Source organism: Capra hircus, chromosome 8 (assembly GCF_001704415.2).
Source record: "Capra hircus breed San Clemente chromosome 8, ASM170441v1, whole genome shotgun sequence".
NCBI classification, from domain to species: Eukaryota; Metazoa; Chordata; class Mammalia; order Artiodactyla; family Bovidae; genus Capra; species Capra hircus.
The window spans coordinates 61,745,819-61,764,344 of NC_030815.1; the positions used below are offsets into that span (position 1 = coordinate 61,745,819).

An 18,526-nucleotide genomic window follows, 5' to 3' on the forward strand; every position below is an offset into this window, starting at 1 on the left:
CCCCAATATCAACAATCTCAAGCACAAGTACGAAGTTTGTTCCTCCACCCAAGACTCACATCAGTGTTACATGCCTTGTTTTACAATGCGACCCCCAACATGCTAAGCACCCTGGCCCACACAGTCACCCCAGTGGGTGACCAACAGCCTTCCCTCTGCATCAGTAGGTGTCTCTATGCATCTGGAGCTCTCAATTCCCAGCATCAAGCCTCAGGGAAGAAGGAGTGAATGGGCTGCAAAGCAGGGTTTTGGAGAGAGGTGGCCTGATTCTACCAGCTCAGTGGGAGCTGGGGGACACTAAAGGGGCAGGATGGACATCAAGAGGTGGTATGATCCTTCCTCTTCTGTGCATGCACGGAAAAGGTCAAGACCAGAACCTGACCTCAAGGGATGGGCCAAGGAAGAAGGAAAGGGGAACCAGGACTGAACAGTTGCTGTGAGTTAGGCTGGCACTGAGAAAGGAAGCTGCCAGCCCTAACCAGATCCTCTCCTATTCAGAGCTGGTCTCCGGTGCTCCCTTTGTGGGACTGGTCCGAAGTTTCTAATGACAGGGCAGGGCACAGTGAATCAGGACACCCTGGAGCTCAGGCCTGGCACAGACCTAAGAGTAGCTTGAATCAGCCACACATCTGAGACTTCACTACTTTTGTGTCATCTCCCAGTGCTGGTTGTCTTGCCTCTGCTTGGATGCGTCTAAGGATGGGCAACTCAGTACTTCACAAAGTAGCTTCATATTTAACCAGAATGTTTAAAAAAAATCTCAAAAGGACCATGACCTTTTTGAGCTTCAGTTTCCCCACCTATAAAAAAGAAAGCTGGGGCTGGGTCACTAGCTTTCCAACTGAGTTCCATAGAGCCCTAGGTGTTAACTCCTTAACAGCTGGGTGTTATCTCCAGAGCTGCTGTTGGGGTGAGAGAGGTGATCAGGACAAAAAGTGAGGTCCAGGCATACATGGGTTCTCAGGCTCCATGGAGACCTGAGCCTCCATTTTGGAGCCACAACCTAAATCCTGTGGATGACACTAAGGGGAGCCAATGGGAGAGGGTAAGCTGAAGCAGACCAGAGGGAAGTGGGTGAGAGGAGCCCCTGGAAAAACAGGCATGCTTCTCCACGCACTCCATCCTAGCCTCAGCCAATGGGGTGGCCTGAGTTCCCTGTTCACCAAATCATACCTCCCACAAGCTCTCTACCGCTTGCTGCACAGTGCCAAGACTGTGGAGCACAAAACCTTGCCAGTTAATCACAGGCCCCCTACTCCACATGGGCCATGAGGAGGAGGCTGAAAATCAAGCTGGACAGACCATGGGAAGAAGTCCTATGTAGCTGCTAAACAGGGTGTTGGCAGACAGCACCCCCAACTGACTGCCTGGCTATGCTGCCTTGGAGCAATTACTAAATGTCTCTATGCCTTAGTTTATCAGGGCAATGGGCACCTACACTGCAAAGAGTGATGGTGAAGATCCGGCGAGAATTCACACCAAGCGCTGTAAACAAGTATGAGAGGGCTTGGCAATGGCCTCCACTGCTGCTGCTGTTATTACTGACCTATCCTTCCTTAAACCGGGAAAAACAAGAGCCACAGCATGTGCTACCCAGGGTCACAACAGCTAGTTCCCAGCCAAAAGCAGCTACAAGTACTACTGACTGTCCACTCTAAGGCACCTGCTTCTCAGTGAGAAACTGAGGCCCACTTGGTGGCAAGTGACCATCCCAGACCTGCGTGACATCAGCCTGGTCTCTTTTCAGACCAGTATAGAGAGGCATGCCATCTCAGGCACAGAGGCCATGCTCATCCCAGGAGCATTATTCTTACATACCAGAGAGACCTGCCCCGTTACTAGAAGCTACGTGCACTCACACACATAAATGTTACAGCACCAAAAAAAGAAAGGTCACCCTAAAAGGTTGAACGTAAACTTGTTCTGTGCCGCCCCTTGCTCGGCTGCCATCCCTGGCACCCACCTCTGTCACCTCCCCTCGCATGTGAGCTTCACGGCAGCTCAGTGAGCTACTTCCTGGAACACTTATGCGGTGCTGGCTAACCCAGCCCCCAGCCCCGCCATCAGTCACTGCGGCGATGGTGATGTTACACACGAAGAATTCCAAGTCAAAGAGAGCCACTGCAAGGTCATTACACCCAGAAAATGTCCAGTTTAATCACCTATTTCCTTAAAAACATAAAAATGTGGGTAAATTTGAGCATAGTCTCCAAGGTACAAAGAAAGCATGGAGCAGAAAATAGATGGATGCTCCTTTGGAGAGAGAATGCCTGAGATCTGAACAGGGTTCTGGTAAACTCAAACTGCCCTGCGTTGGGCCTGGCCCCTGTGGGTGTGTCTCATTAAAAAGCCAAAGTCCCTCAGGACAGTTCCACCCGGCAAATCAGCTCCTCACCGCTGCAGTCCACGGCAGCACCCAGGAGGAGCCCGGCTCCACTCCAAAGACGCTGAGCAATTGCAGACTCTCCCCAAAGTCTGGCTCGCCACAGATGCTCCCACCCACCCCTGTCAGCTCCCCGCCCCCATGTTCTGAAGATGCAAGTCTGGATCTGTAATGCCTTCTCCCTTTTTTGCTGGTGGGACCCCAGGGAAGTGACTTGTCCAGAGTTTCCATCACCTGTGAAATGAGACAATACCTCCTTTGCAAGGACATGGTGAGGCTTAATGAGCATGTATGTCAGAGTGCCCACAGAGGCTGCTCTGCCAAGAGAGACCAGGAAGATGGGAGAGGGCCTAAGAGGTGGCCCTCAGGAGTCTGACCAGTTGCTTCCTGCCTCAGCCCTTCACAAAGCAGCCAGGTGTTCTGGAGCCTACACAGGTAGCCAGAGTATTGCTTTCTGTGAGCAGGGAAGAACATGAGGCAGAGTCCTGGAAGCAGAGCCTGGACTCATATCCAGACTCTTCAGCAATTATCCTAGAGGGTCTTTGCATCCCGAGAGCAAACATTCAACACAGGCCCAGCGTGTGCTAAGAGCTCAGTAACTGGTGCTTCCTTTCCCTTTCTCCTCCTCCTCCCCCTCCTTCTTCTTCTCTTCAATATGTTCTTTTATTTTTTATTTTACTTTTTGGCCACACCAGATGCAGGATCTTAGTTCCCCAATCAGCAGAAGCACAGAGTCTTAACCATCAGACTGCCAGGGAAGTCCCTCCCTTCCGCCTTTAAATTCAGAAGGAATCAGGAGAACGTGCTCAGAAACATGAACACCAAATAAACAATAAGAGGGTCACAGAAGGAGGCACCTGAACCCCAAACCCTGAGACATACAGGGCACCAACTCAACAGGCTCAGAATTCAAGGCCAGCATTCAGGAGGATGATCCAGGCAGGGAAGAACACTTGTGGGTTGGCCTGCTCTGCCCCTGCTCACATCACTGTCTTGCTCAGAGTCAGAGCAGGCCAACCCACAAGTGTTCTTCCATGCCTGGACCATCCTCCTGAGCAAGGGGGATCCTCATGGAGGGGTTCTCCGCTGCTTGTGATCTCCCTACCACCCACCCATGCCTGGGGTCTGTCAAGATGGCTGCTATCTGATATCTGTTCATTCTTTAAAGATGCTCTGGAGCTTCCCTGGTGATCCAGTGGCTATGATTCTGTGCTCCTCAAGGAAGGCGGCCCAGTTCGATCCTTGGTCTGGGAACTAGATCCCACATGCTGCAACTAAGGATTTCGCATGCTGCAACAAAGATGGAAGATCCTGCATGCCACAATTAAGACCCAGTGCAGCCAAATAAATTTTTTTTTTTAAGATGTTCCAAGTATTATTCTGGTGAAAACAGACCCCCCAGGATACCACATACCCGGCCACATTCTCCTGGGCCCCACACTGCTGCTCTGACCCGTTTCATCATCAAGGGCCAATAGGAAAACAGTTATAGGAGAAAAGTCTCTATGTTTCCTATAAACCTGCCACAAAGACCATGGTGCTTTAAGCTGCTTCCTGTCCTAAAACAAAGATTTTCTTGGATGGGGGCAGGGATAACTTCGTCCCTAAAGACCTAGTCTGCCCCCTTCTACTAAGTAATAAAAGCAAGGTAACCCCGCCTGTTTCTCTTATTGCCCTGGTTGCTAGGAAGCTCCAAGTTTTCCATCTCAAAAGCTGTATCTTTTTTTAATTAGAAATTCCTAAGAGAAACTCCCCTCACCTCCCCACTTACTTCTTAGTCCCTCTCTTGATGAACAGAATTTAGTACCCTACTATCTCTGGACAGTCACTGTGCCCTGCCGGGTTCTTCCTGAGGTCAGTGAAACCTGAACAGATAACCTGTGGTAAAGATTCAACACACTGCCATCCCCCCAACCACCACCTCCAAAGTACACACCTTCCCCTGCAGAGGCTGCGGATGACCACGTGACCCATCCACCTCCCCGCGGAGTTGCAAGAGCCTGTGCTTACCAGTCATGATCCTCTGGGCCTCATAGGGCTCCATGTAGCCTGTGCTCTCTCCCTTTCCTGCTTTGCTTTTGAGATCATTCTTGGCATCAAAGGGATCCGAGTAGTCATCAGCGATGGTCACCTGTAGGGAAGATGGCAAGGGTGTGAGTCCACCTGGGGCTTTCTACTTCACTTCTGTTCACAGCCAGGCTTTGCTCCAACAAATATAAACTGAGTCTGTGCCAGGTGGGCAAGGAAGGGGAGGTGGAGGCAGGAGTCTGAACTGGTGCCCACCAGCAGGGAGCTCTGATTCTTGCAGGGGTAACAGGGAACCCACGTTGCCGTGCTCCATCCTAAGGGAGGTTCCTGGGCCTGCACAGGCAGGATGGCTGCTCCAGGCACAGTGAAGTGAGAACAGAAGCACAGAGGCAAGAACCTGGAGGGCGTCTTCAGGGGATGTGACTTGCTTAGTGTAATGGAATGAATGGAAAGGGAGGAAAGTTGGAAAGGAGCTCGCAGAAAGCCCAGAAATGCTGACATGCTCCTGGTATTGGCTGAGGCATAGAAGAGTTTGTCTCGAGATAATTATGTCCAGCGTTCCACTTTCCCAAATCTGGAACACAACCATGCCTTGGGTAATCAGACAACAATTTGGTGAGATCAACGCTCTGCAAAGATGACTGAGGCCCCAGCCAGGCCCAGTGGAAAACACAAGAGCAGCTCGGGGATGGCCAGACAGACTGCTAAGGGCAGCAAGGGCCTTGGAAGCCACACATCAGAAGACTCTCCTGTGACAGATGCGGAAACTGAGGTCTAAAGCGGGCGGGGGCTGAACCGAGACCCTTGGCTGGCTCCTCTGCCTCCTTCCTGGACTCCTCATTTGTCTGTATTCCAGAAAACAACAAAAGTTCCACAACAAACAGCAGTCACCTGGGGCTAGGTGGTGGGGGCAGCCAGGGGAGTCCCCTGAGACCATAAAAAAAAAATCTGTGTTTTGAATACTTTAAAGCTTTCTCTTTTCCCAGGAGAAAGGTAAAAATTCCCAGTTGCAGGCTAAGAGCAAACACAGCAACTTTTCCTCTCATTGGAGGTGCTCCTCGGGGCACCCTCGCCAGTGAGGAAAGCACAGGTCCCGTTTCAACGCACCCTCGCTCCACCAAAACTCACTGTGACTTGGGCTCCTTTGGTCCCACATCTGGCAAAGGGCAAGTCCTCAGCTTCTCAGCCAGGGCCACCCAGCTGCCTCTTTTGGGAGGAGGGGGGCAGGTTAGCCTGTCTCTCAACCCTTGGGGTTTCATGAATTGTTATTTAAATTGTAGGTTTAATTAGAAACCACAGGAGCCTCCATTCTCACCCAGCTCCTGGAATGTAAGGCATTTGAGGGGCCTATAAACCCAGGGGAAGGGAAAAATCCCCCTTTGTCTGCCGGTTAAGTGGCACTTTGTGGCAGCAGCCCTGGTCGAGTGAGCAGAGTGACCTCCAGCTGCCCGGAACGTGATGCCCACGTTAGGACCGTGGGCAGCTGCCCTGTCACCAGCGTGCTGCCAGGAGGGCCGGCGGGAGGCATCGCACACAGCAGTCACTGCTCCCTGAACAAGGGCAGGCTTATCCGTGAAAGACCCAGGGCTGGAACACCGTCTGAGCATGTGCGGCGCCTGCTGCCACCGCTCCGAAGCGGCTGTGGGTCAGGCTGTAGTCCCAGTGGAGGCGCTTCCAGATGCTGACATTGTAATCGTGGCCTTTCTGGGGACTCCCTGAGCTCAAATGACACCGGGCAGGGAGAGATGGGGGAGAGGAGCGGTAGGGCCTTTCATGTCTTCCATTTGATATTTCTACTCTACCATTTGCAGAACTCATTAGGGAGAAAATTAGACACGTGAACCACTGTCCTTCAGAACAGCTCAGATGCAGATCTGGGGTGCACAGAGTTTTGTGTCTCAGAGTTCAAGGGGCCAGAAGTCCAATGGAGAAAATGATGAACCTGCTGTGGATGACATGTAATCTCATTTCTCTCGTCCTCACCTTCCTTGCAGTCTCTTTTCTTCTTTAACACCCTCCGACTATTCTGCAACAAGGAAGGGAGCAAATATTTCCCCAAGAGAACAAAATCACTTTGGGGGGATTAGCTGGGGAGGGTGCTGGGCTGCATAATCTAGAAATCAACATTCCAGCTCCTCCCGGAAGTGCTCAGTAATTTGCAAACACGGAGGCAAGCAGGATACAAACCAAATCTTTGTTCGCCTGGGACGGGAGCTCTGGGAGGCCTTTGGTTCAGCAGGCGCTATCTGTATTTTCTAATTAAAATGAGATCTGAGCTCAGGCTGTCACGGGGGCCCTCAGGCTGCCTGCCCTGCTTGCTTCCGTTTCAGTAAGAATTTACAAATCCTGAAACCAGGGAAAGCTCCTGGTCTCTGCTGACATATGGTTCTAGTTATACCTGCTGACAGTTTGAAAATCCTTCCGTTTACAAAAAAACAGTTTAGAATTCTGTTAGTTTAAGAAGCAAATCGGAAGGTTCCTAAAAATGTATAATATTTAATCAATTTCCTTTCAAACTTCAAAGTAAGGTTGGTAGAGGGGAGGGAATTTGAAGTTTAAGCAACGTGAAACTCGGCAAACACTAACTGAGCTGTCTGACCTTTCACAAAATCACGTCCTGGTTTTTGGAGTAAAAATTTAACCAAGAGTTAGGAGAGATGAGTGGGGAGCTTAGCCATGCAATGTGCCACCGGCCTCAAGCGTGGCCACTATCCAAGCTGCCCAGGGACACTGCTTTGCTTTAAAACGCCCCCGTTAGTGGACAAGTACCTTAAATCTAATTAAACAGTTCAAGCAAAAGGGAGCCAACCGGGACCCCTCTGTAGGTCAGGCCACTCAGGTATACGAGAAGCTTTCCTTGATTTTGATCTTGAATTGGCAAACACCCAACAGGGCACTGGACCCTTCAGATGGCCTGCCTGCTTTATACAGGGCAGGTGCAGAGCTGAGAGGGGAACCCAAGCCACTGGGCCCACCACTCCCCCAGGGAGGAGAGCAGCAGAAAGACGGCTGTTGAGTGTGGCTGCCTAACTAGATGTGGCTGCCTAATACATCTTCTTTCACGGTTTTGGCCTCCTGGGATGGGCGTACTGCCTGACCCTCTCTGAGAAAACAAGCCAGGTATGGCTAAAACCCAGGCAAGCCTTTTCTTGCTTTCAAACAAAATTGGAGATTCCCAGGTTAGCCAGTGGCCCTGAAGGACTTTCATAGGCTTATAAAGCGGTGAAACTGGAGTGGGGTGGGGGCGGGGGGTGGGGTGGGTGCTGCCCTCAAGAGCCCTGTCCCAACCTCCCATTTTTGTACATGGCCTACAGCAGCCCCTGGTGGCTCAGACAGTAAAGAATCTGCCTGGAGTGTGGGAGACCCAGGTTCGATCCCTGGGTAGGGAAGAATCCCTGGGGAAGGAAATGGCAACCCATTCCAGTATTCTTGTCTGGAAAATCCCATGAACGGACGACTGAGTGACTTCACTTTCCTTTCCTTTCCACAGCAGTCCAGAGGATTCTAGAATCCCAGCATACTCAGTGCCTCTCTGACAAGGCTCTGGAGTTAGCTCCACAGGCCTCCTTTCTGCTTTGCACACACTGTTGGGTGGAACTGGTCCATCCCTGACAGCAGTCTGAAGCCTGGGTTTTCTCGAGGATTTAGTTTCATGATGGGAGGTAGTCTTTCAATTCACCCCCAAAGGGAAGCACTAGAGGAAAGTGGGTGTCTCCACTTGGCCACAGACCCACATGCTTTAACGAGACGGTGGCACCTGTATGGAGAACCGGGTCCTCTCTCTCCACAGATTCTGGGTGGAAAGGTAAATGGTAGAGCCACTGTGAAGGCTAACTTTGGGCAGAATCCACTAAACTCCAAAAATGCACGTGGTTTGACCCAACAGTCTCACTTCTCTGTATTCATTCCTAAATGTGCACGGGGAGACTTGGGCAAGGACGTTCACTAAAGCAAGTAATAAAGAGAAACTTCAAGAACCTTCTATGTCCATCAATAGGGGGATTGCTAACTGAACCGTGCCAGTTTCTACTAAGGAGTATTATGTTTTAGATTAAAAAAAAAAAAAAGGCAGTCACTCTAACGCTATTGCACCAACACTGCGCTCCATGACATAGCTTTGAATGGAAAGAAAGCTGGTTGTAGAATGATAAATACAATATGATACCTCTTTATGAAAGTTAAACAGAAACTTGTATCTCTATTTAATGTAACAAAAATGTATGGGGAGACAGACTCTTCAAACTGACAGCTCCTCTGGGAGGAGGGAGGGACTGGGATGGGGTGATAAGAGAAAATAAAAGGAGACTTGTCTGTAATATTAATACATTTTTCAAACAAGAAAAACTTATTACTCAATTATATGAGAAACTAAATTTTCCAAACCACTCCTCTTCACAGGTTATTTTTGGTAGAAGGGATAAACTACTTCCTATACTAGCCTGAAGATAGGCGTGGCCTGGAATCCTTGTTTTATAAAACCCAGATTCTTAGCCCTAATAACTTGTATATTTCATAAGTAACCCAGGTGATTCTTATGAGGAAAGTTTGGAAAATCTTAAGTTAGAGCCAGCCCCCTCGCCCACCAATCTAAAGCTAAGCCTCTCGATATGACTCTGGAATTCCACTTTTCCCAGATGTTTCTCAGCCTTGTTCAATAAAGTGAAGCAAGAAGTCAGTGTAAAATGCAGCTTTCTCTTGCTTTCTTCCCTGGGGGTCAAGTGGAGTAAGAGACGATCCAGCATGCCTTGATCCATCTCCAGGATCCAAGACGCGGGAGTGATGGCATCCTCTGTGCAATCCTGAGGGCTGGTCAGATTGAGCAACATGCCTGAGCTAGGGGGAGGCCAGACACTGCCCTGCCCCCTGAGGGGAGCCGGGGCCAAAGCTGGGCCCGGCTGTGAAGATGGGCAACGCTCTCTGTTCAAAGCATAGATCCTATCAGAATAAGACTACTGTTCAAACTCTCCAGAAAGGTTACCTGGCTCCAGGGAGGGCTGGTGGGACTGTGGAGAAGAGCTGAAATGCACAGGTATTCCTGCTAAAAGCACTCAAGCCTGCTGAAAACAAGGGACACGAGACAGGCAGCTCCACCTTCCAGGAGTGGGTGGCCTGTGCTGTCCCCACTGCCCCACAGGCATTTCCTCCAAGCCATACAGGCACCTCCTATGATCTGCTGCCTGTGGGAACTGGCAGCATTGGGCTGCCCCAGCTCAGCCACTTGCAGGATGAGGCAAGACTAGTTTCCACCACCCTCTGCTGCTTTCCTCTTCCTGGAAAGTGAGGGGGCGGCAACCCATGAGGCTCTGTGTCCTTTCCAGGCACATGGCTTTTGTCTGCTCTACTCTAAAGCAAACTGCATGTGAACACACCTGGGAATGTTCTATATGGTCCCAGTTGGGCCATTCCTTATCAATTAACTGTGCTGGCCTTCTTCATGGTTTGGGGGTCATGGATCTCTTTGGGAATCTGATAACTGATAAAGTTGTTGCTCCCTCCATCACATTCCTATATGCCTGCAAAGTGTCAGGCACTTCTCAAAAAGGTCAGGAGCCCCAGATTAAATGACTAAGCCTCCCCACTGCATTTGAACCACTTTGAAGAACAACTAAGGGGCTTCCCTGATGGCTCAGTGGTTTAAAAAAAAAAAAAAATCCACCTGCCAACGCAGAAGATATGGGTTCGATCCTTGATCTGGGAAGATCCACATGCAACTAAGTCTGTGCCACAGCTACTAAGTCTGTGTTCTGGAAGCCTGGGGACTGCAACTAATGAGCCCATGAGCTGCAACTACTGAAGTCCGAGTGCCCCGGAGCCCGTGCTCTGCCATAAGAGAAGCCACCGCAATGAGAAGCCAGCTCACTGCAACAAAGAGTAGCCCCAACTTGTGGCAATTAAAGAAAAGCCCACGTAGTACAGAAGACCCCCAAAATCAATCAATCAATCAATTTTATTAATAAAGCCAAAAATAAATAAATAAATAAGAGAGAGAATAGCTAAGACAAAAGGAGCTCTCTCTGCCTTAGGGAGGTGATGGGTACTGACTGTAGCATAATTCAACATCCCTGGCTGAAAATACAGGCCAGTGTGTAACTGGCCTGCCCTTGGACTGTGCAGGGGCAGAGGGGCCATGGACAGCCTGGGGTTCTGAGTCTTGGCTTGCCAGCTTGAAACCCAGGAGCCACACGGGCAACCCGGCCCTCCCCTCCACTCTGGGGGTCAGGAGGGCTCCTTGAAGGTGAGTGAACAGCATGCATGGCAGCAGCAGCCAGGGGCTCCCTGTTTCTGCCCCCATCAGGGGACTGGCAGGCAGGAGTCCTGGTCTTCCTCTGGGGCCCAGCGTGACACAGGCCCTGGCAGGCCTGACATCCTCAAGAGGGAGACTCAGTTGCCATGCTGACCAAGAGATGGCATTAACAGAACAGGGATTTGGGGGTCTGGAGAGGGCTTCCAATGATGAGGGGCTGCCTGGAGAAGAGGAGGTAGACAGATGCTCCACACAGACCCAAACTATACAGGAGTAAGCTCGGTGAGTCAGCAAGGACATCTAACAGCCAGTGAAAGGAACAGCTGCCTGGGAACTGGAGCGCCTGCCACTCAGGTGCCCAAGCAGAGGCACTGGCGGCTGTCTGGTTTGGGTAGAGGTCAGAAAACTGGATACCACCTGTCTGTGCTTTGTTAGTTTGCGCAGTTTCAGCTGTTACACAGCAGAACACCGGCTTCTAGAAATACCCAGCTGGGTGGCTGTCTGCAGAACCCCAACCGTGATGGGTGGTATTTCCAAAGCTCCAGCAGCAGGCCAGAACTGTGCAAAAACACAGAAAAACGAGTGGCTCCATAGAAGGGACCCCACCAAGCAGAAACGTCCCAGACACAGCGTTCTGGCCAGAGCCAACTCTCCTTCACCCTTGCTGGGTAACTTTGAGCAAGCTTCTTTTTATCTCTCCAAGCTTCAGCAATTCTTCCATGAAACAGGGCAAAACTATTTGCTTCTCAACTTTACATGAGTTTCGCGAAGAGCAAATAATGTCATGATGGGGACATGTCAGTAGTTTATAAAGAACAGGCTATGGTGGCACCTCCTGGGAGCCCGGGATCAAGCTGGGGTCTCTGTCCATGGGAAGCTGAAAATCTATTCAGGAAGACAAAACAAAGACCCAAGAAGAAACCCCAGAAAAGGCCCCAGTGATGATTACAGAGAGAAAATTGGCTGCAATTAGGCATGACAACAGCTGTCACATTTCTCAACCACAAAAAGAAAAATGTGAATGATCCTTTTTTTCACCTTTTATGCTTTGGGGAGGATACAACTAGTCCAGGGACTTGGTTAAGAGGTAGAGAACCTCCAGGCTACCTTCCATGTGCTGACATGGCAGCGTGCTCTGGGTCTATGCCCACGTCCAGGGCTCCGAGGGGTCCACAAAACAGGCTGCAACACACGCAGAACTGTGGGGACACCCCGCCCCCATGCGGAGATACAGGCAAGCAGTCCCTGCTCACCACTCCCTGTCCCTGGCTTTGACCATCATAGACCACCTCTACTTATAGGCACACCAATAAATCATTTATGACATGGTAAGAAAATTAATTTGGGGAAGATTAATTAGCTACATTCAGGCGTTCAGCCGAAACTCCTGGAAATCAGATGGTGGGGAGAGTGCTTTTCCGCACCAACCTAGGACAGATTCCCTTTCTCTCCTCTAAGGTCTGACTCAGCCATGCAGAGTCACCTCGAAGTGCTAGGCCCCTCTTTCACTGACGGAGGTCAAGGGTTCTGCCCATAAGGCTCCGGGGAGCTCACAACCCTACAGTTCAGTCATTCAGGACAGTTGTCACTATCCAAGCAGCCGCCATCCGTTTCTTTGTGCAGACCTTGGGTGTTTTGTGGTTAAACGCTTCTCTACAGACCAGCCAGTTAGCTGGCCCGCTTGTCAGGAGGCGGTGGTCTCCACTGGTCTTTCCGGTCCTGCCCCTCCCAAGGCCACAGCTGCTTGCCTAGACACCTGCAGGCTCCAACTTGTCAGGAAAAATGCATTCCAAATTACAGCCTTCGTCAGCGCCTTTCCAGCCCTGCTTGCTCGCCTCCCCCCTCCTCTCACACACACACCTCACCCTCCTTCAGTTTCACCCCATGAAGAAGGCTGTGGGTCCTAGGTGGGAGGTTGTTGGAGTGGAGCCTGGCCTGGCCCTCTGTTTATTTACCCCAGAACCTTGCTGTTATGTAGTAGGGACCGGATTCTCAGCATCTCTCAAGCAGTGGGAGGTTCTATTTTGAACTCAGAGATAGCTCAATCCCAGTATTTTTTCATTGCTTTTAGCTAGAACCTATGGACAGATAATTCAGTGCCTCCCTCCTGAGAACAGAAGCACCTGGGGGTCTGCAGAGTCACTACATGTGGGGTCAGAGACAGTCTAGTCCAGTGGATTTCAAACTTTTATGTGTATAAATTGTGCAAAGGAAATCTCACATGGAACCCCAACATGTTCCACTTTCCATAGCCTGAAAAGCACGAATGCACTGGGGAGCAGGAGGTCTTGGGGAACAGGGAGTGAAGGTCAGTGCCAGAAACAGATAACCAAATGTTTCTTCACTCCCAGGTCCACACGGTTTCTGTGATACCTGGATGGCTATCTAATTTTTCTCTTAAAGTCTTTCTAAAAATTTTGGGGGCATATTTACCACAATCATGCCCCAGGAAAAAACACACTAGCTCCTCTCACAAGAACCTTCATCCATCCCCGCAGACAGCTCCTTGTGGGAGGCAGCCCCAGGCCAGGCTCAGTCCACCTGGGGATACCCACTGGGCATCCCTTTGTCCTCCCCTGAGCTCTGGCTCAGCACGGCCCAGCCCTCCTGCAAACCCCAACTACCTGCACCCACCTTCCCAGACATTCCTCTCTCCCAAGCTTCCTGCTCAAGAGGAGACAAGTGCCCCTCCTGGGTTTGGGGCCACTGCCTAGAAAGTGCTCTCAGATCAGACCCGGAATAGGAAGGCTAAGATGGGGATTTTCTTCTTCCCTGGCAGGGCTCTCTAGACTGGAAGTGTAGGAGGTGGCATCATCAGGAGCAGGGACAGGGGACGGTTCTGAAAGTCAGTCACCTCTCGGGGCCTTAGGTCCCTTGTCTATAAAATGACAGTGGGGTGGGGATAAAATGATCCCATCTGAGTGATATACTTAGAACGGGGCTGGCACATGGCGAGTCCTGAGAAATGTCATTCTGATGATCATCATCTCAACCCATCATCCAGCCTGATGGAGTCCCTCCTCTTATTGAGGAGGAAACTGAGGCCTGGGGAGGGAGGGGAAGAGTCCTGCAAGTCACCTGGATGTCCAGTAACAGAATGCTCATTAGCAGAGTGACAGAACCAGACTTCCGGCAAATCCCAGCCGCACGAAAACCTAAGTCATTTGGTGACCTACATACATATTTATAGCCGCCTGCTTCCAAAATGGGTTTTAGATGGCTGAATTGGAGTCATTTTTTGGTCCCATCCGCTGTTTCCTTCCCAAGGAAGGATCAGGCATGCCCGTGGGGCTTTCTCACGGTAACAGGAGGCCGTGTCCAATAAGAACAACTTCTCCAGTGGACTCAGAGGAAAAGTATGTAAAGCAAACGCAGTGTGCAAAGGAAAAGTATGTAAAGTAAAGAAGCCAAGGCCTTTCCCGAGGTCTCGGGCCCTTCTGAAAACCCCTGGAAACCAGGCCTCCATGCTCCACGCAGGGCCCAGGAGAGAGCAGGGGTGGAGAACAAGGGGGCTTCTCCCATCAGCCCGTGCTCTGTGCTCACAGCTGGGTCAAGGGGAGATGGGGCCCAGGCTGGCACAGCGCATTCCAATAATCAGCAACAGTGGTGCAGGACCGTACTAAGTGAAGAGTCATTCTCTCTGAATGCAGCCCATTAGGATGATTCATGCACTTTTCCAACCTGGGAGCAGCAAGGCAGGCCAGGCCCCAGCGCCTCTAAGATGTGAGTACTAAACAGCGGCCCCCACCCCCACCCCCGAGTCACTGCCTGTTTATGGAGGACACGCAGCATCAGCCATAATTACCACCACCATATTTGCAAGTTTCCAATTATATTCAGCTTAATAGTGGGTGCTCAATAAACGGTGATTCACTTTTGAAAACAATGCCATGTTCTCAAATCCTTCAGCAACCAAGCCTCAATTAATTCTTTCTCACATGCAGTCCTCTAAGTTAAGCAGCTGTCCTTGAAGCCCAAAGCACTTTTTCTTACATGTACTTGGCACCCACCCAAGGTACGGGAAAGTTACCAGGGACAGAACATTGCAATGTCATACCTGTCTGTAATGGTGTCAGTGGCTTGTTTAATCAGAGTTACTCTGTGCTCATGATGTGCTCTTTGCTGAGAGGCAGGCTTGGGCGGGTCCTTCCATAAGGCAATCAGCCCCTGGGCACAGCAGGGGCCTCACAAGGTGCGCTGGGCAGGAGCAAGGGTGGGCGGGGATGTATAGGGCAGTACTGAATTCAGGGACCTAAGCTTCAGCGCTTTCTGGCTTCTCCCCAGGTGTGGCAGTCTGGGCACATCTCTTTCTCTTCTCTGAGCCTGAGCTCTCACCCCTTCACTGTGAAAACATCTTCCTCCAGGGGTGGGAAGAAACTGAGTCAACAGACCAAGGGATAACACCATACTGGCATGGGCGAAAACACTAGAGAACGGGGAAAGGATGTTGTTCCCACCTGAGATGCCAGGTATTTTAGTCTGGGTTCTCCCAGATGCAGAACCGGAAGCCAGGACTCAGGTGCAAGTGGTGTATTTGGGAGCTGACACTTAGGAAGGATGGGGAAATGGGTCAGGGAGGGGATAGCAGCAGGAAAGCTGGGTAATCAAGTCAGCTACCAAGGTGGACCACCCAAATTCCACCCAATCTGGAAACTTTTGAACACTGTCTACATAAACCCAGTGTTCAGAATCACTTTACCAAGGTGAGGAGGACAGGGGAAAGAGACACCAACTAACTCTGGGAGGGCCCTTTGGAAGCTGTTCTTGAGCCCTGACTTCTGGGCTGCCTCACAAGTGTTGGAAGGATGATCACCCCATTGCAAGTCCTGCACAAAGCCTCGGGGAGAGATGTAGGTACAAGCTAGCTGGAGGAAGCTGGACTGGTGAGTAGGAAGGATGTGGCGGAGGCTGACAGCATCCGCTGCTGGGGGCCAAGAAGAGCCTCACACCTGGTGAGCTTACCCCCAGCTGCAGCAACAGGAGGGCCCATCAGATGGCCCCAGACTCCTGTGCCACTTGGCCCCTAGCCTGCCCACACCACTGTTCTCCTCAGAATTTCAGGTTCCTCATCCATGCAATGGGAAGAAGGATCTCCAGGTCCCTCATCCATGCAATGGGAAGAAGGATCTCCAGGTCCCATCCCCTCCAAGGGTTCTGAGCAGATAACAATGGCTTTGAAAAGGTGGTGGAAACTGTACAGACTCATGGAAGCAGGCCATCCCTGGAAACCAGCCTCCCTAACACAAGCAATGTTCCCACACAAAGGCCCTGGGTCATTTTCTCCTGGGCAAGGGCCACTGTTCCAGGGAACAAGTAACCAGCACCTGGACAAAACCAAATGGGGACCCTGATGGGCCACTAGTCCCTTCAGAGGCCTGCAATGTCACCTGGCAGCTTCAGGGAGCTCCTGTTCAGTGGGTGGGCTGGTAGAGCACGTGAGCACCTGGAAAGGCCTTGGGGGCCACAGACCCCAGCAGGGTGAGCCTGTGTGCAGAGGGACCACAGGCCCCCTTGACTGGCTGACGGAGCACCAGACCACTGTGGGACCCACACTTCACCCACCCTGTAGCTGAGGACGCTGGCAGCCCATGCCGGCTCCTGACCCCACAGGCAGAGAAGTGAGTGGCCTGCAGTGACACTGTTCTCGGGAGAGTCTAAAAATGCACCTCCTTGGTGCAGACATCTATGGCTCAGACCATAACCGAAAGTGCAGAAGGAGAATATTCTGAACTGGCAGCTGGAGTTCTGACTTGTTCCAGGATGGGGTGAGCTGCCTGAGGACCCCCACTATGCAGCCAACAAAAGAGGGTAACAGAATCTTTTCAAAATTTATTTTTGATCGATTTATTTATTTTGGCTGTACCAGGAGGTCTTAGTGGCAGCATGTGGGATCTTCGATCTTTGTTGCAGCATGCAGGATCCAGTTTCCTGACCACGGAACCAAGGCACCCTGCATTGGGAGTGTGGAGTCTTAGCCATCGAATCACCATGGAAGTTCCCAGAATCTTTACTGGTTAAAAAAAAGCCTTATTCTTGGCACTTTAGCAACTGACAAAAGTCTGATTTCAACATAGAAACTAGGAAGATTCAATTTTTCTAAAATATAACACCAAAAAAAAAAAAAAAAAGAGAGAGAGAGTGAGAGAAAGAAAGACGAATATTTAAGCACACACACACAAAAAAAAGGTCTGCAGGACTTCCCTGGCTAGTGGTCCAGTGGTTAAGACTCCGAGCTTCCAATGTAAGGAATACAGGTTCGACCCCTGGTCTGGGAACTAAGATCCTACATTCTGTGTGGATCAGCCCCCCCAAAAAGGGGGGGACTGGAAGGAAATACAGTAAAATAAGCACACGTGGGCACTGCACACTTGCTCCCTCCAGCCCATCACCCATGGCTCTACAAGACTTCTCTCTGATCAGGCCCTCCAGAGCCCGGGGGGTGGACTAGTGGGCTTAGGACCACTGAGTTTTCGAGGCTCGTGGACACATTTCCCCATTCTCTTTGCTCCTGGATCCGCTACCCAGAGGTGCCAGATTTGTAAATATGTGAGTGATTTCAGGAAGAAGGTACTGGCACCCCACTGCAGTACTCTTGCCTGGAAAATCCCATGGGCAGAGGATCCTGGTGGGCTGTAGTCCATGGGGTTGCGGAACAGTCTGACACGACTGAGCGACTTCACTTTCACTTTTCACTCTTGTGCACTGGAGAAGGAAATGGCAACCCACTCCAGTGTTCTTGCCTGGAGAATCCCAGGGATGGGGGAGCCTGGTAGGCTGCCATCTATGGGGTCGCACAGAGTCAGACACGACTGAAGTGACTTAGCAGCAGCAGCAGAGTGATTTCAGACCTGCAGCCTTTGCCCTGAGAACCCCAAGGTGAAGCCACAGTGCCCAAAGCTTTCAACACAGGGTGGTCCTATTGGCTCTGCCCATCTACATCCCAATGCCCAGTCCCAGCCTGGCATAAAGGGGGCCAAGTAAATGCTAGATGGGTCAATGAGCTAATGAATCAATGGAGGGTTTGTTGGGCCATTCCTCTCCAGGGGGAAGCCTGAGTTCATGCCTATAAGGGGCCCCTTATGCTTAGGGTACTAGAAACAAGCACATTTTCACTCAAGCACCTGTACACTTTCTGGCTGGGCCATCAACAGGCTGCATGACCTTAGGCAAGCTACACAACTTACACTTTGTCCCAAGTTTCCTCATTTATAAAGTGGGAATACAAAGATTTACCCTAGGAGATTGTTACAAGAATTGTGTCTTAAATATTTGTCAAATGCTTAGAATCATGCAAATAGTACAAGGTAGACATCATTTAAGTGTTTAGTAAATAAAATAAGTAAATATATACACACATGCCTAGCATATGCACCTGCACTTAGACATGAATGTACAAGCATGTCCATAAAGGCACAACACCCCCAGCCTCCCACATGCTCCAGGAGGCCAAGGACCTCAGTTTTTTGGTTTTTTCCAGATAAGCTGTAAGGGTCAGATGTGTGCCCTCTACCACAGCCAATGGTCAAAGAGAGAAGGGCTCTGGTCTGCCCTAAACCAAAAAAAAAAAAAAATCCAACGAGCAAAGTGCAGTTAGGGCACTGACCGACAGCCGTGGCTGTGAACCTTGACCTTTCACGTCAGCTCAGCTATCTGCCTGAGCCAGGCTGCTGTGACAGGTGACCTCAGCCCCCCTGGTCCTCAGTGATGTACAGTATCTCTCCCTGGAGATATGGCACCACCAGAACAAACACTAGCAGGTGAGATGGCAGGAAAAGCCCTGATCACCAGTCCACCTGTCCAGCCTTCTTCTTCCAGGTTTATAAGGGGATTTCAGTTTTTTCAACACTGTTTTAAAAAATCAAGCCCTCCTT

The 18,526-nt window shown here is 50.7% G+C and overlaps 1 protein-coding gene across 2 annotated transcripts in view; it reads right to left on the minus strand.

Annotated features, from left to right (window-relative positions):
• SHB (SH2 domain containing adaptor protein B) overlaps positions 1-18,526 on the minus strand; it is a 137,711-nt gene that overhangs the window by 83,212 nt on the left and 35,973 nt on the right. For both annotated transcript variants that reach the window (XM_005683946.3, XM_018052197.1), the window contains exon 2: positions 4,394-4,514. In XM_005683946.3, coding sequence (XP_005684003.3) covers positions 4,394-4,514 — 121 coding nt within the window. The remainder of the gene's footprint in view (positions 1-4,393; positions 4,515-18,526) is intronic.